Consider the following 16,486-nt stretch of genomic DNA (forward strand, 5'->3'; position numbering starts at 1 on the left):
TGACAAACCCAGAGCTGGGAATTGTGGCTGTGTTGTCCCAGGGCTGGATCATCCTCAGGGTTTCCAACAGCGCTGGATCCTGTTGGAATAACCTCGGGAATTCAAGGGGCAGGAGGCTGAGCCCTCCCTGGATTTGGGAGGGCTTTGAGCTCCCCACAGGGGCTTTGGGACAGGAGGACATTGGGGTGATGATGATGATGATGATGATGATGATGATGATGATGATGATGATGATGATGATGATGATGATGATGATGATGATGATGATGATGATGATGATGATGATGATGATGATGATGATGATGATGATGATGATGATGATGATGATGAGGATGAGGAGCAGTTGCTGCTCCTGGGTCACCCGAAGAGCTGAAATCCAGGTGGCTCCAGAGCTCTGCGTTTCCCCGTATGTCTCAGCCAGGCTTTGCGAAATGGAAATGGGCTGATTTTGTGCATTTTGGTTGAAAAATCCCTTAAAATCCCATTTTTTGGGGAGGAAAAATCTTCCAGGATTTCCTTGCCTGCAGTTCCCCTCTGCGGGCGGCAGAGGGCGCGCTTGGGCCGCGGTTCTGGGGCTTTGCTTTTATTATTAATTCTCAAATTATTATTTATTTATTATTTGGATTTAATATCATTATTTACATGGAGATTCCTTAATCAAAGCGCTCCCAATGCTTTAATTAAAACTGGAGCCACCAGCAGAGCGGGCTGAGGCTCTGCAGATCCACTAGGAGCACTGGGGCTTTCCCAGGGGGATGAGGATGAGGATGAGGATGGATTTTCCCCCACTCTTCACCCTGAACCAAACTCTTCACCACAACCCCAACCCAAAAAAACCCCCCAAAAATCAAAACTGCTGCCGAACTCCTGGGTGCCATCAGCAGATGGCAGCACCCTGCCCTGCTCGCCGTGTTATTCCTGGCTGGGAGATTCCCTGGATCCAACCCCACAGTCTAGACTGACTGACAGACGGGATTCCTGTGCTCTTAGGTAAGCACGGACAGACACCCATTATGCAAATTCCCAGCCGGAGCAGCCTCCCAAACATTCTTCAGATTGTCTAAATAAGGTGCTGTTTCAGACCCAAACTGCAGCCAGGATTTTGGGTGCCTTCCAGCTGGAGGTGGGATTTTTTTTCTAATTCTTTTCTTCTTCCCCTGATCAGCACAGCCTGAGTTTTGACCTCAACAACTGCCCAGATGTGCAGGGAGGAGAGAAAATTGGGCAGATAAAAAACTTTTAGGCTCCTGTGCCACTCACTGCTGCTGCTGGCTGCTGTTAAATCTATTTTACATCTATTTTCTATCAAGATTGCACAGAATTCGTGGCATTTTTTGCTCTCTGAGCTGCAGAAATCCCATCTGAGTGGGGAAGGGAAGTGCTGGAGGGTGCAGTGACCCAGCCTTGCACGGAGGTGTTGCCCTCTCAGGGCCTGCCTGACTCATTCCTGGGGCTGGAGGAGGTGGGGATGGATCATCAGGGATGATCCAGAGGCTTTGGAGCAGTCTGTGGCATTTGCACTCTGTCCTTTTTGCACACAGAAATTCAAAGAGCCTTTCAAACCCCGTGACTGCAGAGTTGTTTGTGCTGCTCTGGCTGTTCCATCATCATCCTGAATTTCCCAGGAATTCTCCTTCCAGCCTGGTTCTGTCCCTAAAATCCATCCCTAAAATCTGTGGCTAAAATCTCTCTGTAAAATCTCTCCTTAAAGTCTCCCCTGTCCCATCCTGGAGCTGCTGCAGCTCCCTCAGAGCTCAGGGCTGAGTGGCAGCTCCTGAGCTTCTCCAGGAGTTGGGAATTGGCCCTTAGCCCTGCCAGGAAAACATTGGAAAGGCTCCTGCTCCCGAATCCACGTGCTTTTCTGGGAATTCACTTGGAAGGGTGGTTCAGAAATCCCTGCACAGGGTGGTGCTGGCTGGGGTGAGGAGTTTGCTCTGGTTTCTTTGTTTCTGTCGGTACCAGCTCTGCTCTTCTAGTCCTTGCCTAAACAAAGGCAAAAAAAATAATCTGTTGTGTTGTTTTTCTTTTTTAAATTGCATCATCCCTCCTGTTTTCCTGAGTGTTGTTTATTTGGGAGCACAGTTAATCCTTCAAGGATTAAAGGGAAAGGAAAGGTTGGGATGTTCACCCTTGTTTTAGGGGGGAATGAGGAGAGGGAGAGGTGCTTGCCCCATTTTTGGGAGGGAATGAAAAAGGGGAGAGGTGCTTGCCCAATTTTTGGGAGGGAATGAGGAGAGGGATAGGTGTTTGCCCCATTTTTGGAAGGGAATGAGAAAGGGGAGAGGTGTTTGCCCCATTTTTGGGAGGGAATGAGGAGAAGGATAGGTGTTTGCCCCATTTTTGGGAGGGAATGAAAAAGGGGAGAGGTGCTTGCCCAATTTTTGGGAGGGAATGAGGAGAGGGATAGGTGTTTGCCCCATTTTTGGAAGGGAATGAGAAAGGGGAGAGGTGTTTGCCTCATTTTTGGAAGGGAATATGAAGAAGAGGAGCAGTTCCCCCAGGGAAAGCCAGGAAGAAGACTTTGAGCAGGTGGGACCCTCCTTTCCCACCATGGGGGCTGTGATTCCATCTTTTCCTGGGTAGGACCCTCCCTTCCCACCGTGGGGGCTGTAATTCCTTGTTTTCCTTCTGGAAATTCTGTTTTTGGCCCGAGCTGCAGCCCCCATTTCCATCCACGCTCACGGCACCGCCTTTGATTGCAGCTGCATCCCGAATTCCCCTCGTCTGCTCTCTCTGGCAGCAGGAAAATGCCAAATCCAAGCCCTCCCTGCAGTTCCCAGCAGTTCTGGAGTCCTTTTCCAGCTCAGCTCAGCTGCTGCTTTGCCCTTTCTGCTCAGATGTGAGATAAGGAAGGAGCCGAGCGCTGCTGACTCAGTTTGGGGTTTGTCCTTCCTGCCCTCCCACACTGCACCTGCACGCCCAGAAACCTTCACCCCACAGCCCCCTCACGGGTTTTCCAACCCCAAAAAATCCCTTTTCTGCTGCTGCAGGAGCTGAGAAAAGCCCTTGGGTTTGTAGGGGGGTGTTTTAGGGAGATGTGGGCAGCACAAAGGGATCGCCGGGGTTTGCTCGGTGCCGCCTTTTCCAGCCTGAGTCACCCGACCTTTCCCTGGGAATGCTGCAGAAACAGCAGGACATCCCAATAAACACCAGGATCATCCTGAGAAACACCCCCAGAGATCCCATTCCACCTGCAGGGCTGAGCTTGGCAGGGTTTGCCTTGTCTGCATCCCAAACCAAGGAGAAAATCCTCATAAATCCACACAAAACATCCCCATCCGTAAAAACCTCCAGACAAAACATCCCCGTCCATAAAAACCCCAACCCCCTGGATTTGGGATTGTTTTGGGGCTTGTTTCCCAGCAAGGCAGGGCCACGTGTTCTCTGAGCTCAGGGTTTGGGTGGTTTGTCAGAATTCTGAGAAGTTCAGAGCTGTCAAAGCAGAAAATGCTCATTTTGGGATGGCTCAGCTGAACCTTTTTGGGGGAAATAGGAAACACTGCCTGGAAGAGCTGCTGAACCCATAGAAAAACTGGGAAAAGCCCAGGAAATTGCAGCTCTTGGAAGTGAAATCACTGATGAAGGATTTGGGTGAAAACCCCAAGATTTCAGGGAAAACCCAGCAAACTGAGAAGGGATTTTGGGCAGCAGCGAAACATCCGTGGTTTGTAAGAAACCTTTTCCTTCCTCCTGCACTTGAGCTCACCAGCAGAAAACTGATTTTTAAAACTGGTTTTTTCAACTTAGAACTGAAACCTGAAACTTAAAACTGATTTTTAATTGGTTTAAACTTTTTTTTTTGAGGGTGGGAAAGCCTCAGGCTTTATCCTCAGTCTCCAAACACATGGAACAAGCTGGAATTGCTGATCCTTTGCTCCTTCCCTCCTGCATGTTGATTTTCCTCCCTCAGAGAGTTGACACCTCTTTGTTTTCCCAGGTTTTGGGGGAATTTGAGCTCAGTTTTCCCACAGAGGGGGATCCCAGCCCCTGGGAAAAGGGGTTGGAATGTTTTTATCCGGGTGCACATCTGGGAAAGGCATCACAGGCTGGGAACGACTCCAGCCGCAGTTCCCAGCCCCAATTTCAGGATTTTGGAGATTCCCAGAGCAGCTGTGGCTGCCCCTGGATCCCTGGAAGTGTCCAAGGCCAGCTGGGAGCCACCTGGGATTTGGGAACGTGGAGGAGCTTTGGGCTGGAGCTGCTGAAGGAGGTGACAGGGGAGTGACAAATGTGCAGGATGCCAGGCCAGGAACCTCCTGTCCTGTCCCAGGAGTCAGGACTGGTGGGCAAATTATCAAATATCAGCATTACACAATTATCAAATATCAATATTATCCAGTTATCAAATATCAGCATTATCAAATACTAATATAATTCAATTATTAAATATCAATATTGTCCAGTTATCACATATCAGCATTATCCAATTATCAAATATCAGTATTATCAAATTATCAAATATCAGTATTATCCAATTATCAAATTATCAGCATTTTCCAATTATCAAATATCAGCATTATCCAGTTATCAAATATTACAATTATCCAATAATCAAATATCGATATTATCCAGTTATCAAATACCAGCATTATCCAATAATCAAATATCACCATTATCCAATTATCAGATATCAATATTATCCAATTATCAAATATCAGCATTAGACAATTATCAAACATCTGGATTATGCAGTTATCAAATACCTGCATTGTCCAGTTATCAAATATAAACATTGTTCAATTATCCAATATCAATATTATCCACTTATCAAATATCATTATTATCCAGTTATCAAACATCAGCATTATGCAATTACCAAATATCAGAATTACCCAATATCAATATTATCCAATTATCAGATATCAATATTATCCAATTATCAAATATCAGCATTATACAATTATCAAACATCTGGATTATGCACTTATCAAACATCAGCATTATCCAATTCCCAAATATAAACATTGTCAAATTATCAACTATCAGTATTATCCAATTATCAAATACCTGCATTATCCAGTTATCAAATATAAACATTGTTCAATTATCCAATATCAATATTATCCACTTATCAAATATCATTATTATCCAGTTATCAAACATCAGCATTATCCAATTATCAAATATCAGAATTATCCAATATCAATATTATCCAATATCAAACATCAGGATTGTGCAGTTATCAAACATCAGCCTTTATCCAATTATCAAATATCAGCATTATCCAAATTATCAAATATCAGTATTATCCAAATTATCAAATATCAATATTGTCCAATTATCAAATATCAGCATTATCCAATTATCAAATATCAGAATTATCCAATATCAATATTATCCAATATCAAACATCAGGATTGTGCAGTTATCAAACATCAGCCTTTATCCAATTATCAAATATCAGCATTATCCAAATTATCAAATATCAGTATTATCCAAATTATCAAATATCAGCATTATCCAATTATCCAATATCAATATTATCCAATATCAAACATCAGGATTGTGCAGTTATCAAACATCAGCCTTTATCCAATTATCAAATATCAGCATTATCCAAATTATCAAATATCAGTATTATCCAAATTATCAAATATCAGTATTATCCAATTATCCAATATCAATCTTATCCAATATCAAACATCAGGATTGTGCAGTTATCAAACATCAGCCTTATCCAATTCTCAAATATAAACATCATCCAATTATCAAATATCAGCGTTATCCAAATTATCAAATATCAGTATTATCCAATTATCCAATATCAATCTTATCCAATATCAAACATCAGCATTATCCAAATTATCCAGTATCAATATTATCCAATATCAAACATCAGGATTGTGCAGTTATCAAATATCAGCATTATCCAATTCTCAAATATCAGCATTATCCAAATTATCAAATATAAACATTATCCAACTATCCAATATCAGTATTATCCAATTATCAAATATCAGCATTATCCAATTATCAAATATCAGTATTATCCAATTATCAAATATCAGCATTATCCAGTTATCAAATATCAGTATTATCCAGTTATCAAATATCAGTATTATCCAACTATCCAATATCAGCATTATCCAATTATCCAATATCAAACATCAGCACTCCTGCAGCTCTGATCCCTCTGCTTCTCCCTCTCTGCTGCTTCTGGAAATCTCTGGTGCCAGCAGTTTCCTCACGTGGCACCAGAGCTGTGCCACGTGCCCACAGCCCCATCCAAAAATTCCCATTTTTAACCAAAAATCTGCATTTAATGCTCTTTCCACCCCCACATTTTGGCCTGTCCTTATTTCATCCCTCGGGACACGTTCCCACCCTGCGTCCCCGCAGACTCCCACGGTGACATTTGGGAATTTGGGAATTTGGGGGTTGGGGGTTGTGTCCCCAGGGCTGTGGGGACAGAGCGGGGTCAGAGCCAGCTTTGGGGCTGGGATGGGATCCTCAGCACCTGCCACGGGCTCTGCTCCACCTTTTTTGGGATTAAAGGATATTTTTCCTGCTCTTTTCACACCCAAAGAGGAAAACTGGGATGAGTGTGAACGTGACTCATGTGCCAGGGAAGGATTGGGAAGAGGAGGAGGAGGAGAAGGTGGAACAGGAGGAGGAGGAGCCACTCGGTGCCAAGGACTTCACTCCTCCTGCTGCTGCCTTTTTTTAGCCCTAGTAGCAGCTGAATTCCCAAACTGGAATTCCAAATTCCCAAATTTTTTCACAGCATGCTAAATTCTGCCTCTTCTCCCTCTATTTTTAGCTCTGGGAGACTCCAGGTAGGAGCAGCTCTAATTAATCTCAACTGAGGGACTGGAGGCAAAGTTGAGCACCTTTGGGTGGTGCAAAAAGCACTCAAAAGTGAATTTTGGGCAAATAAAACCTGAATTTAGGTGGTTGGGGGGGTTGGATTTTTTTGACCTGGAGTTTTAAATTCAGCTCTTAAATGCAGATGGCTTTGCAGCAGGTTGGGTGTGTGGGTGTTGACTTTAATATAGTGAAATTTGAGATAAAAATACATCAAAATTAACAGTTCACAAGCAAAAATAAACTGGATTAAAAGTAGTTGGAATGGGTGAGTAGGAGGAGAACAGGATCAGCTGTGTCACCTCAGTGTCCTGGCACTGAGCTCCTCCTAATTTCACCTGCTAAATGAAGATGCTAATTAGGCAGGGATTGCACAGGGCCAGGTCTGGCCAGCTCAGGTGAGCCTCTCCTTCATCCTTATCCCAGTTTATCCCAGTTTAGTAGGGAATGGGGATCCTGGAGCAGCTCTGTGTCCCCATTCCAGAACGGGATGAGCCCCAATCCCCAATTCCTGCAAGGCCCTTTTGTAGGGAGTGAGGATCCTGGAGCTCCATGTCCCCATTCCAGAATGGGATGAGCCCCAATCCCCAATGCCAGCAGGGCCCTTTTATAGGGAATAGGAATCCTGGAGCAGCTCTGTGTCCCCATTCCAGAACGAGAATGAGCCCCAATCCCCAATTCCAGCAAGGCCCTTTTGCAGAGAATGGGGATCCTGGAGCAGCTCCATGTCCCCGTACCAGAATGGGATGAGCCCAAATCCCCAGTGCCAGCAGGACCCTTTTGTTGGGAATGAGGATCCTGGAGCAGCTCTGTGTCCCCATTCCAGAATGGGAGGAGGGTTTATCCTGGTTTATCCCAGTTTATCCCGGTCTGGCCACGCCAAAGTGGTGCCAAAGTGCCAACACAGCTTTTCCCAGCAGCACAGAAATGTTGTTTATCCATTTTTTTTTTTTTTAATCCAATTAGGGATGCAGATTGGGATTTGCAGCTGGGAATGCCAAGCTGAGCTCATTCTGCCACGAGCAGGGGACACTTTTCCCTGTCCCAGGTTGCTCCATCCTGGACATTTCCAGGGATCCAGGGCCCAGCTGCTGCTTTTCCTCCTCCACCCATCCCCACAGTCCTGTGACTTTCCCTCCCCAGCTTTGTTTTTATTGCTGCCGGAGCTCCAGAGGGTGACAGCGATGACAAAGCCACCCTAAATCATCCCTAAACCCCACGAGGCCTCATCCCAAGCGGGATGATCCCATGGGTTCGGATCCTGGTGATTCCTCTGCACTTGTTCCACCATCAAACCCCAGCAGAGGCTGCAGCTTCTCCAGGAATCCCAGCCCCTCCCCACCCTCACAGGCAGGAATCCAAAACCCTTGGGCTGCTTCATCCCAAAACACAGAGAGTTTGGAGACCCTCGGGCTGCTCCATCGCCAAATCCTAAAACCCTCGGGCTGCTCCATCCCTAAATCCCTTGGAAGCCATTCCCTGTTTCCTGGCACCCTGTAAATAACCCTCCACCTCCCTGCCAGCTCCTGGGAGCTGTAATCAGCTCTCTCCAAAGCCTCTCTCCTCCAGGAATTTTACCTCTTCCCCTATCCCTGTTTTTCCCCAACCTGCAGCAGATAATTTTCTAAATTTAAACCCCAGCCAGCCCAAAGTTGCCCGTGACCCCAAGACAGCTCCCTCACGTGCCTCCCTCCCCAGCCCTTTCACACAGTGGGGAAAATTCCCTTTTTTAGCCTGGCCGGCCGCTGGCAGCAGCCCCAGCCCTGAGCTCAGCCCTGGAGCTCTGCCAGCCCAGCGTGACCGAGAGAAAAGAACCTTCAGCTTCCTCCCGTGGCAGATCCAGCCCCAGCAGGGAGCTGCAGACCCTCACATGACGCTGCAGTCATCGGCCTTTCCCAAAAAGCCGCGGTTTTGCGGGAAAACGGCCGCGGTCACACGGCGCTGCTGGGCTCGTTGTGCCGAAACAAGTGCAGAGGAGTCATCAGGATGCAAACCCATGGGATCATCCCGCTTGGGATGAGGCCTCGTGGGGTTTAGGGATGATTTAGGGTGGCTTTGTCATCGCTGTCACCCTCTGGAGCTCCGGCAGCAATAAAAACAAAGCTGGGGAGGGAAAGTCACAGGACTGCGGGGATGGGTGGAGGAGGAAAGAGCAGGGGGTGTCACTCATGTGATGGCCGTGCCCCAAAGGTCACTCACGTGGCCAGGGAACGGGAAAGGGCCGGGAATGAGCTGGGCCTCCATGCCAGCAGGGCCCTTTTGTCGGGAATGGGGATCCTGGAGCAGACCCTCATGCTGCTCCATCCCTGAATTCCCAATCCTGGTGGGTTTGGGGTTTTTTGCAGCTCTGTGTAATGGATGTGAGGCTGCTCTTTAATTAATTAAAAGCATGATTTGACTAAGGCTGAGTTCCAGGGGTGCATCCTCCATCCCAAATCCCATCCCCAGCGGGCACATCCATGAGCACAAATCCTGCATTTTTGGGGACGGGAAGGAAGACAAAAGCAGCAAAACTTCGGTCCTGGAAGGGTAAATGCAGCCCTGAGGGGTTTATGGGGTCCTGGAAGGGTGAATGCAGAGTTTATGGGGCCCTGAAAAAATAGAGAGGGTCCTGAGAGGTAAATGTGGTCCTGCAAGGGTGAATGCGGCCCTGAGGGATTTATGGGGTCCTGGAAGGGTAAATGCAGTCCTGAGAGGTAAATGGGATCCTGGAAGGGTAGAGAAGGTCCTGAGAGGTAAATGTGGTCTTGGAAAGGTGAATGTGGCACTGAGAGGTAAATGGGGTCCTGGAAGGGTAAATGCGGTTCTGAGAGATAAATGGGGTCCTGAGAGGTAAATGGGGTCCTGGAAGGGTACAGGGCCCTTTTGCAGGGAATGGGGATCCTGGAGCAGCTCTGTGTCCCCATTGCAGAACAGGAATGAGCCCAAATCCCCATTTCCAGCAAGGCCCGTTTGTAGGGAATGGGGATCCTGGAGCATTCTGTGTCCCCATTCCAGCCGGGAGCTGGAGCTGGGTGTTCATCCCAAAGTTGTGGGGTTCAGGTTTTGGGGTTTTGCTTCCCAGCAGGGCTGAGTTCTCCCACTCCAGGTGAATTCCTGCCTTAGGGAAAAGATTCTCCCTTGGGGTTCTGAGGCTTCATTAGCAAAGGGCTGTTAATTATGGGGCTGCTCCTGGGAAATCGGGGAGAAGGAGATTCCAGCCAAGCCTGAGCTCCCTGGAGCAGGAGGAAAGGAAAAAAGGGTGAATTCCTTGGGGATGCTTCAGGTTTCCCTGGATTTTAAGGTCTGAATGGACTGAAGTGGGATGGAGCAGCTCCAAAGGGTCCGTGCATGCTGTTGGTGGGACATGGGATGGCTTAAAATCCATTCCTGAGCAGAGCCCAGGAGTTTTTAGGAAGTTTTCAGGGAGTTTTCCCACCCTGCGATGGCTCCTGGTCCCACGCCACAGAAATCTTGAGGTCTGAAAGGAGGTGAAGGGAGGGAAAAAAAGGCAAAAAAAGGGAATAAAAACTTGCTGCAGTCAGGGAAAAATTCAATGGCTCATTGAGGCGCGGAGCTGCTGCTGCAGGAAGTGTGAAGGGAAAATGGAGCCGGCTTTGTTCTTGCCCAGACAAGGAGCGAGCCGCGGCCCCAACAGCCGCGCTCTGTTCCCAAAAACCATGAGGTCATCCCGAAAAGCAGGAACCGGCTCTGGGATAGCGATCCCGGCTCCCCCGCCCGGCTCCCCCCGCTTTTCCTGGCTCCGGGCTCGCTCCGCCGAGGTGTCGGTGGCTCCTGGCCCCGCTCCAGCCGGGGGGAGCGGCTGCATCCCTGAATCCCAAAACACAGAGGGTTTGGAGACCCTCGGGCTGCTCCATCCCCGAATCCCAAAACCCTCGGGCTGCTCCATCCCTAAATGAGAGGGTCCTGAAAGATAAATGGGGTCCTGAGAGGTAAATAGAGTCCCGAGGGGTAAATGGGGTCCTGGAAGGGTAGAGAGGGTCCTGAGCGGTAAATGGGGTCCTGGAAGGGTAAATGGCACTCAGCCGCTGGGTGTTGGAGGAGTGGCAGCTCGCAGCTATGCGAGGAATGGGAGGAATTCCCGGGATCAGCGCGTGTTTCCGCGCTGCCGTCAGCCGTGCCGCGGCGGGCAGGTGGCACCGCGGGCCGGAGCCGCCCGGGAGCCGTGCCAGGGCCGGTTCCCGGCGTGGCCGTCAGGCCGGGACAGGCCCGGCTTCCCGACCGGTTTCACCCTCGTGACCGCGATCCCGAGGCCGCGTTTCGGTTGGGAAAGGCAGGGAAAGGTTTGGCTGAGCCCGGGGAAAAGGCAGGGATGGGGCTGGGGGATGCGCGCCTCCTCCATCCCGCCGGGAATAAATCGAGGGATAAATCGAGAAATAAATGGATGAAAGGGCAGAGGCTGCTCGGAGCCAGCCCAGAGCCGTGATGGGAGAGGAGGAGGCGTCTCCTCCAGCACGGAGCCGCTGCTGAGTCACGGCTCGGCAGAGCCAGCGCTGCTGTCACCGCTCTGTCACCGCTCTGTCACCGCTCTGTCACCCGCCGCTGCTGCGCGCGGCTGACTCAGGAGCTGCGCGGGTTTGCGCTGCTTTTCCCCGGGAAAACAGCCCAAATCGGGACTTTGGCAGCCTGGCGGGCGCACGGGCAGCGCTCGGGAACAAAGCGGCGCCGTGGGACGCGGAGGGGCCGCTCCGGCCGTCACTCGGTGCTGCCGTGACGTCGGGGCTGTGCAGGACACCGGGAGGGTGGCACCCGCAGCGTTTGGGGGAGTGTGAGCACAAAACACGGGGTTTGTGACGGTGTGAGCCTGGAAATTTAGGGATGGAACCCAGGAGAGATTTGGGGCTGCTCCTGAGTCAGACCGTGCTGCTGAGGACGTGGCTCTGAGCATTCTGCTTTTAGTCCAGAATATCCAAGCAGGTTTAAAATACCAAATCCTGATCATTCCTGGGTTTACCCTGACCTCAGTGCTTTCCCTAAAACAGGCAGGGTAAATGCCTGTTGTAGGGGGGGTTTGTGTCCCAGCCAGACTCTCCTGAGATGTGTTTGCATCATTCCCAACCCTCTCACCTGCACTCCGGGATCCCGGACTTCCCAACCTCCCTCCCGGCTGTGTCCTTGCCCTCGGGCCGTTGATCCCTCCCTGCCCGTGTTGCCTGAATTTGTATCGATTTCCCGTGGTTTTAGTGCTGCTGGGAAACCTTTCTGTCAGTGTTCCCTGGGCTGGGAGGAGCAGGGAGAGCAGCCCGGGGAGCTGCGGTGGCTCCATCCCTGCTGGAAAAGCTCCCGGCTCTTTGTGAGGAGCAGCGCCACCAGAGCCATTCCCGAAAATCTCTTTGTCCCAAACGCTGCTGCCGGGATCAGCCGGGAAGCGCTGCTGCAGAATTGAGGAAGATTTGTTTGTGCTGAGCAGGGCTGGGGGTGACTCAGCGGGAGCAGAGCCGGGCCTGGTGCTGAGTCACGGAGCAGAGCCAGCGAAGGGAAGAGTCAGCGCTGGCCCGGCTCCAGCAGCAGCAGGAGGTGGGACCAGGCCAAGCTCCAGAGGTTTGCCCCCCTGGCAGAAGGAATTCTGGCTCTGTGGGGGTCGTTTCTTCACTTGTGGAGGATGTACAGCAGACCTGGGTGTCCCCACTGTCCTGTGCTTCCTGCCCAGGCCTGGCTGCAGACGTCACGTCCCAGTCTTTTCCCAAGCACTGATTTCCTTAAAAAATGGGCACAGGGACCATGGAGCTGGATCCAAACCGGAGCAGTGCTGGATCCAAACCAGGGCAGTGCTGGATCCAAACCAGGGCACTGCTGGATCCAAACCAGGGCATTGCTGGATGAACAGCAATGGATCCACAGCCAGGGCAGTGCTGGATCCAAACCAGAGCACTGCTGGATCCACAGCAATGGATCCACAGCACTGCCCTGGTTTGGATCCACAGCAATGGATCCACAGCACTGCCCTGGTTTGGATCCACAGCAATGGATCCACAGCACTGCCCTGGTTTGGATCCAGCACTGCCCTGGTTTGGATCCATTGCTGTGGATCCAGCACTGCCCTGGCTGTGGATCCCTCGCTGTGGATCCAGCACTGCCCTGGCTGTGGATCCTCAGGATGCTGCAGGGACAGGGATGGGGGTGGGAACAGCTCCCAGAAGTTCTCTGAACTCTCCCTGGGCTGATTCATCAGCTCCGTAAACAGGAAGCTGAGAAAGTACAGGCAGGTGATCCTGTGCTGCTGCAAACACTTGGAAACACAAATTCCTTGCATTTTTTTCCCCCAGCTGCCTGCTAACTCTTGTCCAGGTGAGCTGTTCTGGCAGTGTCTGCAGCAGGAAGGGCTCTCAGGGTCATGGCAGGGCTTTAGGAGGAGCTGGACTTTGACACGGAGCTTTTCCCTGCTCCTAATCCCATTGCAGAACCTGGGACTGGGAGGGATTCAGATCCCCCTGTGCAACAACACCGACTGCTGCTTCTCTCTGCTCTGGGGAGGGAAAAAAGGCCCTGCTGGGAAGAAGGAAACTGGGATTCACTGGGATGCAGCTGGGGAGCTGCAGCTGCGCTGTTTTGGAGCGCCTCAAACCGGAGCAGGAGCTCCTTCCCCAGGGAACAGCCTCCTTCCTGCTCCCGTTTTCCACAGAACCAGACCTGATTTCACCCTGGCAGCTTCCCCGTGCTGGCTTGACTTAACTTCCAGGACGGGAGAGGCGGAGATTTCCAACCAGCCCCGCTAATTCAGGGAATCCTCCCGCGGGAAGCCGGGAACGCGGGGCTGCAGCGCCGGTTCCCGAGTGCTGCTCGGGGATTGAGGAGCTGAGAACACGCCGGCACGCGGCTGCCAAGCAAAATAATCCCTGAGAGTGCCCTTGTGGTCTGGAATAAACTCCCAAAATGTCTAAACATAGGCGAGACAGCGAGGATTTGGGCTGGGACGGGCGCTCCCACCCCGATCCCGCCGGGAACGCTCGGCTTTGAAGCTACCAGGCCCGGGGAGAAGGTTGGAGGAGCCTCTAATTAAGCCATGGAAGGGCTGCAGTGGGCGGCTGGCGGGGCCGGGAGCGCCGGCGGGATCCGAGGCCATGTTTGCTTTGGCTCCTTCTCCTCCTGGAATCGTCTCCGGCTCTGGTGGGGGGTGGGAGCTGCCCCCTGTGCCCTGGGAAGGAGCAGTCACGGGCTGAGTCACCCCAGGGGCGGCTGGGACACCTCCACAGGGGTGTCACAAAGGGAACAGGCTGGGGGTGGTGTCTGGCCAGGGGATTTGGTGTGGCCGGAGCTGCCTCCAGGACAGGGGGGAATGTTTGGGTCTGGTGGAAAAAATCCTTCAGTTCCTGCTGTGAAACCGAGGAATGGGGTGCAGGGACACGGCCCCATGGGCAGGTGGGACCTAAATCCCATGGGAAGGTTGGACATGTGGGAAGGTTGGATACAAATCCCAAGGGCAGGTGGGACACAAATCCCATGGGAAGGTTGGACATGCGGGAAGGTTGGACCTAAATCCCATGGGCAGGTTGGACACAAATCCCATGGGAATGTTGGACACAAATCCCATGGGCAGGTGGGACACAAATCCCATGGGCAGGTTGGACACAAATCCCATGGGAAGGTTGAACATGCGGGAAGGTTGGACAGAAATCCCAAGGGCAGGTGGGACCTAAATCCCATGGGAAGGCTGGACACAAATCCCATGGGCAGGCTGGACACAAATCCCATGGGCAGGTTGGACACAAATCCCATGGGAAGGCTGGGCACAAATCCCATGGGAAGGTTGGACATGTGGGAACGTTGGACCTAAATCCCATGGGCAGGTTGGACACAAATCCCATGGGAAGGTTGGACATGCGGGAAGGTTGGACCTAAATCCCATGGGCAGGTTGGACACAAATCCCATGGGAAGGTCGGATGTGGTCCCAGGGACACAACCCCATGGGCAGGTTGGACATGACCCACATGCAGGTGTCACCTGCCCAGGTGCCAGGGACACCAAAGCCACCAGGGCTGCTCCAGAGGGGTCCAGGAGCCCCCAGAGCCCCCCTGGGTGCCCAGCCCGGGGCTGTCCTGGGGCACAGCTTCCCTTCCACAGAACCAGACAGATTTTTCCGCTCTCTCAGCAGAGCTTTTAACAGAACTCCCTGGAAAGGGGATCCTGAGGGCTCCTTCAGGGAAAGGGGAACTTGAAACAACCTCAGGAAGCACCAGTGGGGCCACCAGAGCTCTTTTTGCACGTGGCCATGAGGTCAGTCCTGAGCTGGGTGTGGGTGTGTGTAGTTATGATATTTTATGAAAAATCCTTTGTTAAGATTTTTCCCTCCTGCGGAGCTGGAAGCCTCAGGAAGGGAATGTAAACAATAACAATCTGCTGCTGTAGAATGCAGCAGGTTCATCTTCCGTTGCTCCATGTGGATTGTTTTCAACTGATAACAAATCACACCACGTGTGCCGAGGCTGTGAGCAGTCACAAGATTTTGTTATGCATTCTGTTCTGTTCTTGTTCTTTCAAGCCTTCTGATGATTTTTTTTTCTCTCTGTTCTTTTAGTATAGTTTTAATGTAGTATTTTAATATAATATATATCATAATATAATCAATCAGCCTTCTGAAAAATAGAGTCAAGCCTCGTGTCTCCACACACAGAGAGTTCCCAACAGCTGTGGGATGGGATGAGCTCTAAGGTCCCTTCCCAGCCATTCCATGATGCTGGGATGGAGCTGGAGCAGCTCCTCACCCTGCTCCAGCCCCTCTGTGTCCCTGCTCTCTGCAGGATTCTGCTGTGCTGGGGCTCGGAGCCGATGGCAGAGAATGTCCACGACTAACAACATAGCGCAGGCCCGCAAGCTGGTGGAGCAGCTCCGCATCGAGGCCGGGATCGAGAGGATCAAGGTGAGGATGGCTGTGGGAAGGTGCTCTGAGTGACAAAACTGTCTTTTGTCCCCTTAAAAAAGGAGATAAGCTCAGAAGTTTCTCTCCTTAATGAAGTGAAAAGGTGTGTCTAGGGATTTGGGAGATTTCACCTCAAACTTGAGGATTGGACAGGAGTTAAAAAGTCTGGCTTGGGCAATTTACTAGAAAAAGAAGAGAACAAAGAAACGAATGGCTTTTGTGAAGTGTCTTACTTAGGGGCAAGGGGGCTTCTAGAAAGAATTTGTTATTTTGCCTTTTACTGAAACCTTTTTGTTTCCAACACTGCCGCAGAAGCCATCCTGCTGATTTTGTGCCTTCTAAAGTAGCTGAGCTATCTTGGGTGTGAAATAGATCTCCAAGAGCTTTTGAAACCTGGCTCAAAAAGACTTCTAATTCAGATGGGAGTGGGAAGAATCCTGGATTTCCCCCAGCAGGATGTCCCCAGAGTTCCAGGATTCCCTCCAAGGAAGTCAGAGAGGGTCTCTCCATCAGGATTTGGTGACAAGGACAAATGGGTTTGGATGGAAAAAGGGGAATTTTAGGGTTGGTGGACAGAAGGAATTCTCTCTCTCTGGCACAAAGCAGCTCTGGCTGCCTCTAGGATCCCTGGAAGTGCCCAAGGCCAGGCTGGATGAAGCTTGGAGGAAAAGAGGAACCTCCAGATGTGGCTCCACCTCTGCCCTTTGTCATTAAGGAAACTGAAATTAAAAAATGGGATCGGGAAATCTCCGGAGCCTCCAGCAGCTCCCTGAGGATTTGGAGCCTCCTCTGATCCCTCCAAGCTCTCCCTTCCCAAAAAACCA

General features: G+C 50.7%; 1 protein-coding gene across 4 annotated transcripts in view; it reads left to right on the forward strand.

Annotated features, from left to right (window-relative positions):
- The window catches only part of GNG7 (G protein subunit gamma 7), a 43,441-nt gene that overhangs the window by 22,071 nt on the left and 4,884 nt on the right, over positions 1 to 16,486 (forward strand). For all 4 annotated transcript variants that reach the window (XR_005956266.1, XR_005956263.1, XR_005956264.1 and 1 more), the window contains one exon: positions 15,544 to 15,662. Coding sequence is in view for 1 of the 4 variants with exons in the window: in XM_041480997.1 (XP_041336931.1) it covers positions 15,582 to 15,662 (81 nt within the window). In the remaining 3 variants the exon portion in view is untranslated. The remainder of the gene's footprint in view (positions 1 to 15,543; positions 15,663 to 16,486) is intronic.

This window comes from Pyrgilauda ruficollis, unplaced genomic scaffold (genome assembly GCF_017590135.1).
Source record: "Pyrgilauda ruficollis isolate IOZ18807 unplaced genomic scaffold, ASM1759013v1 scaffold115, whole genome shotgun sequence".
Taxonomy (NCBI): domain Eukaryota; kingdom Metazoa; phylum Chordata; class Aves; order Passeriformes; family Passeridae; genus Pyrgilauda; species Pyrgilauda ruficollis.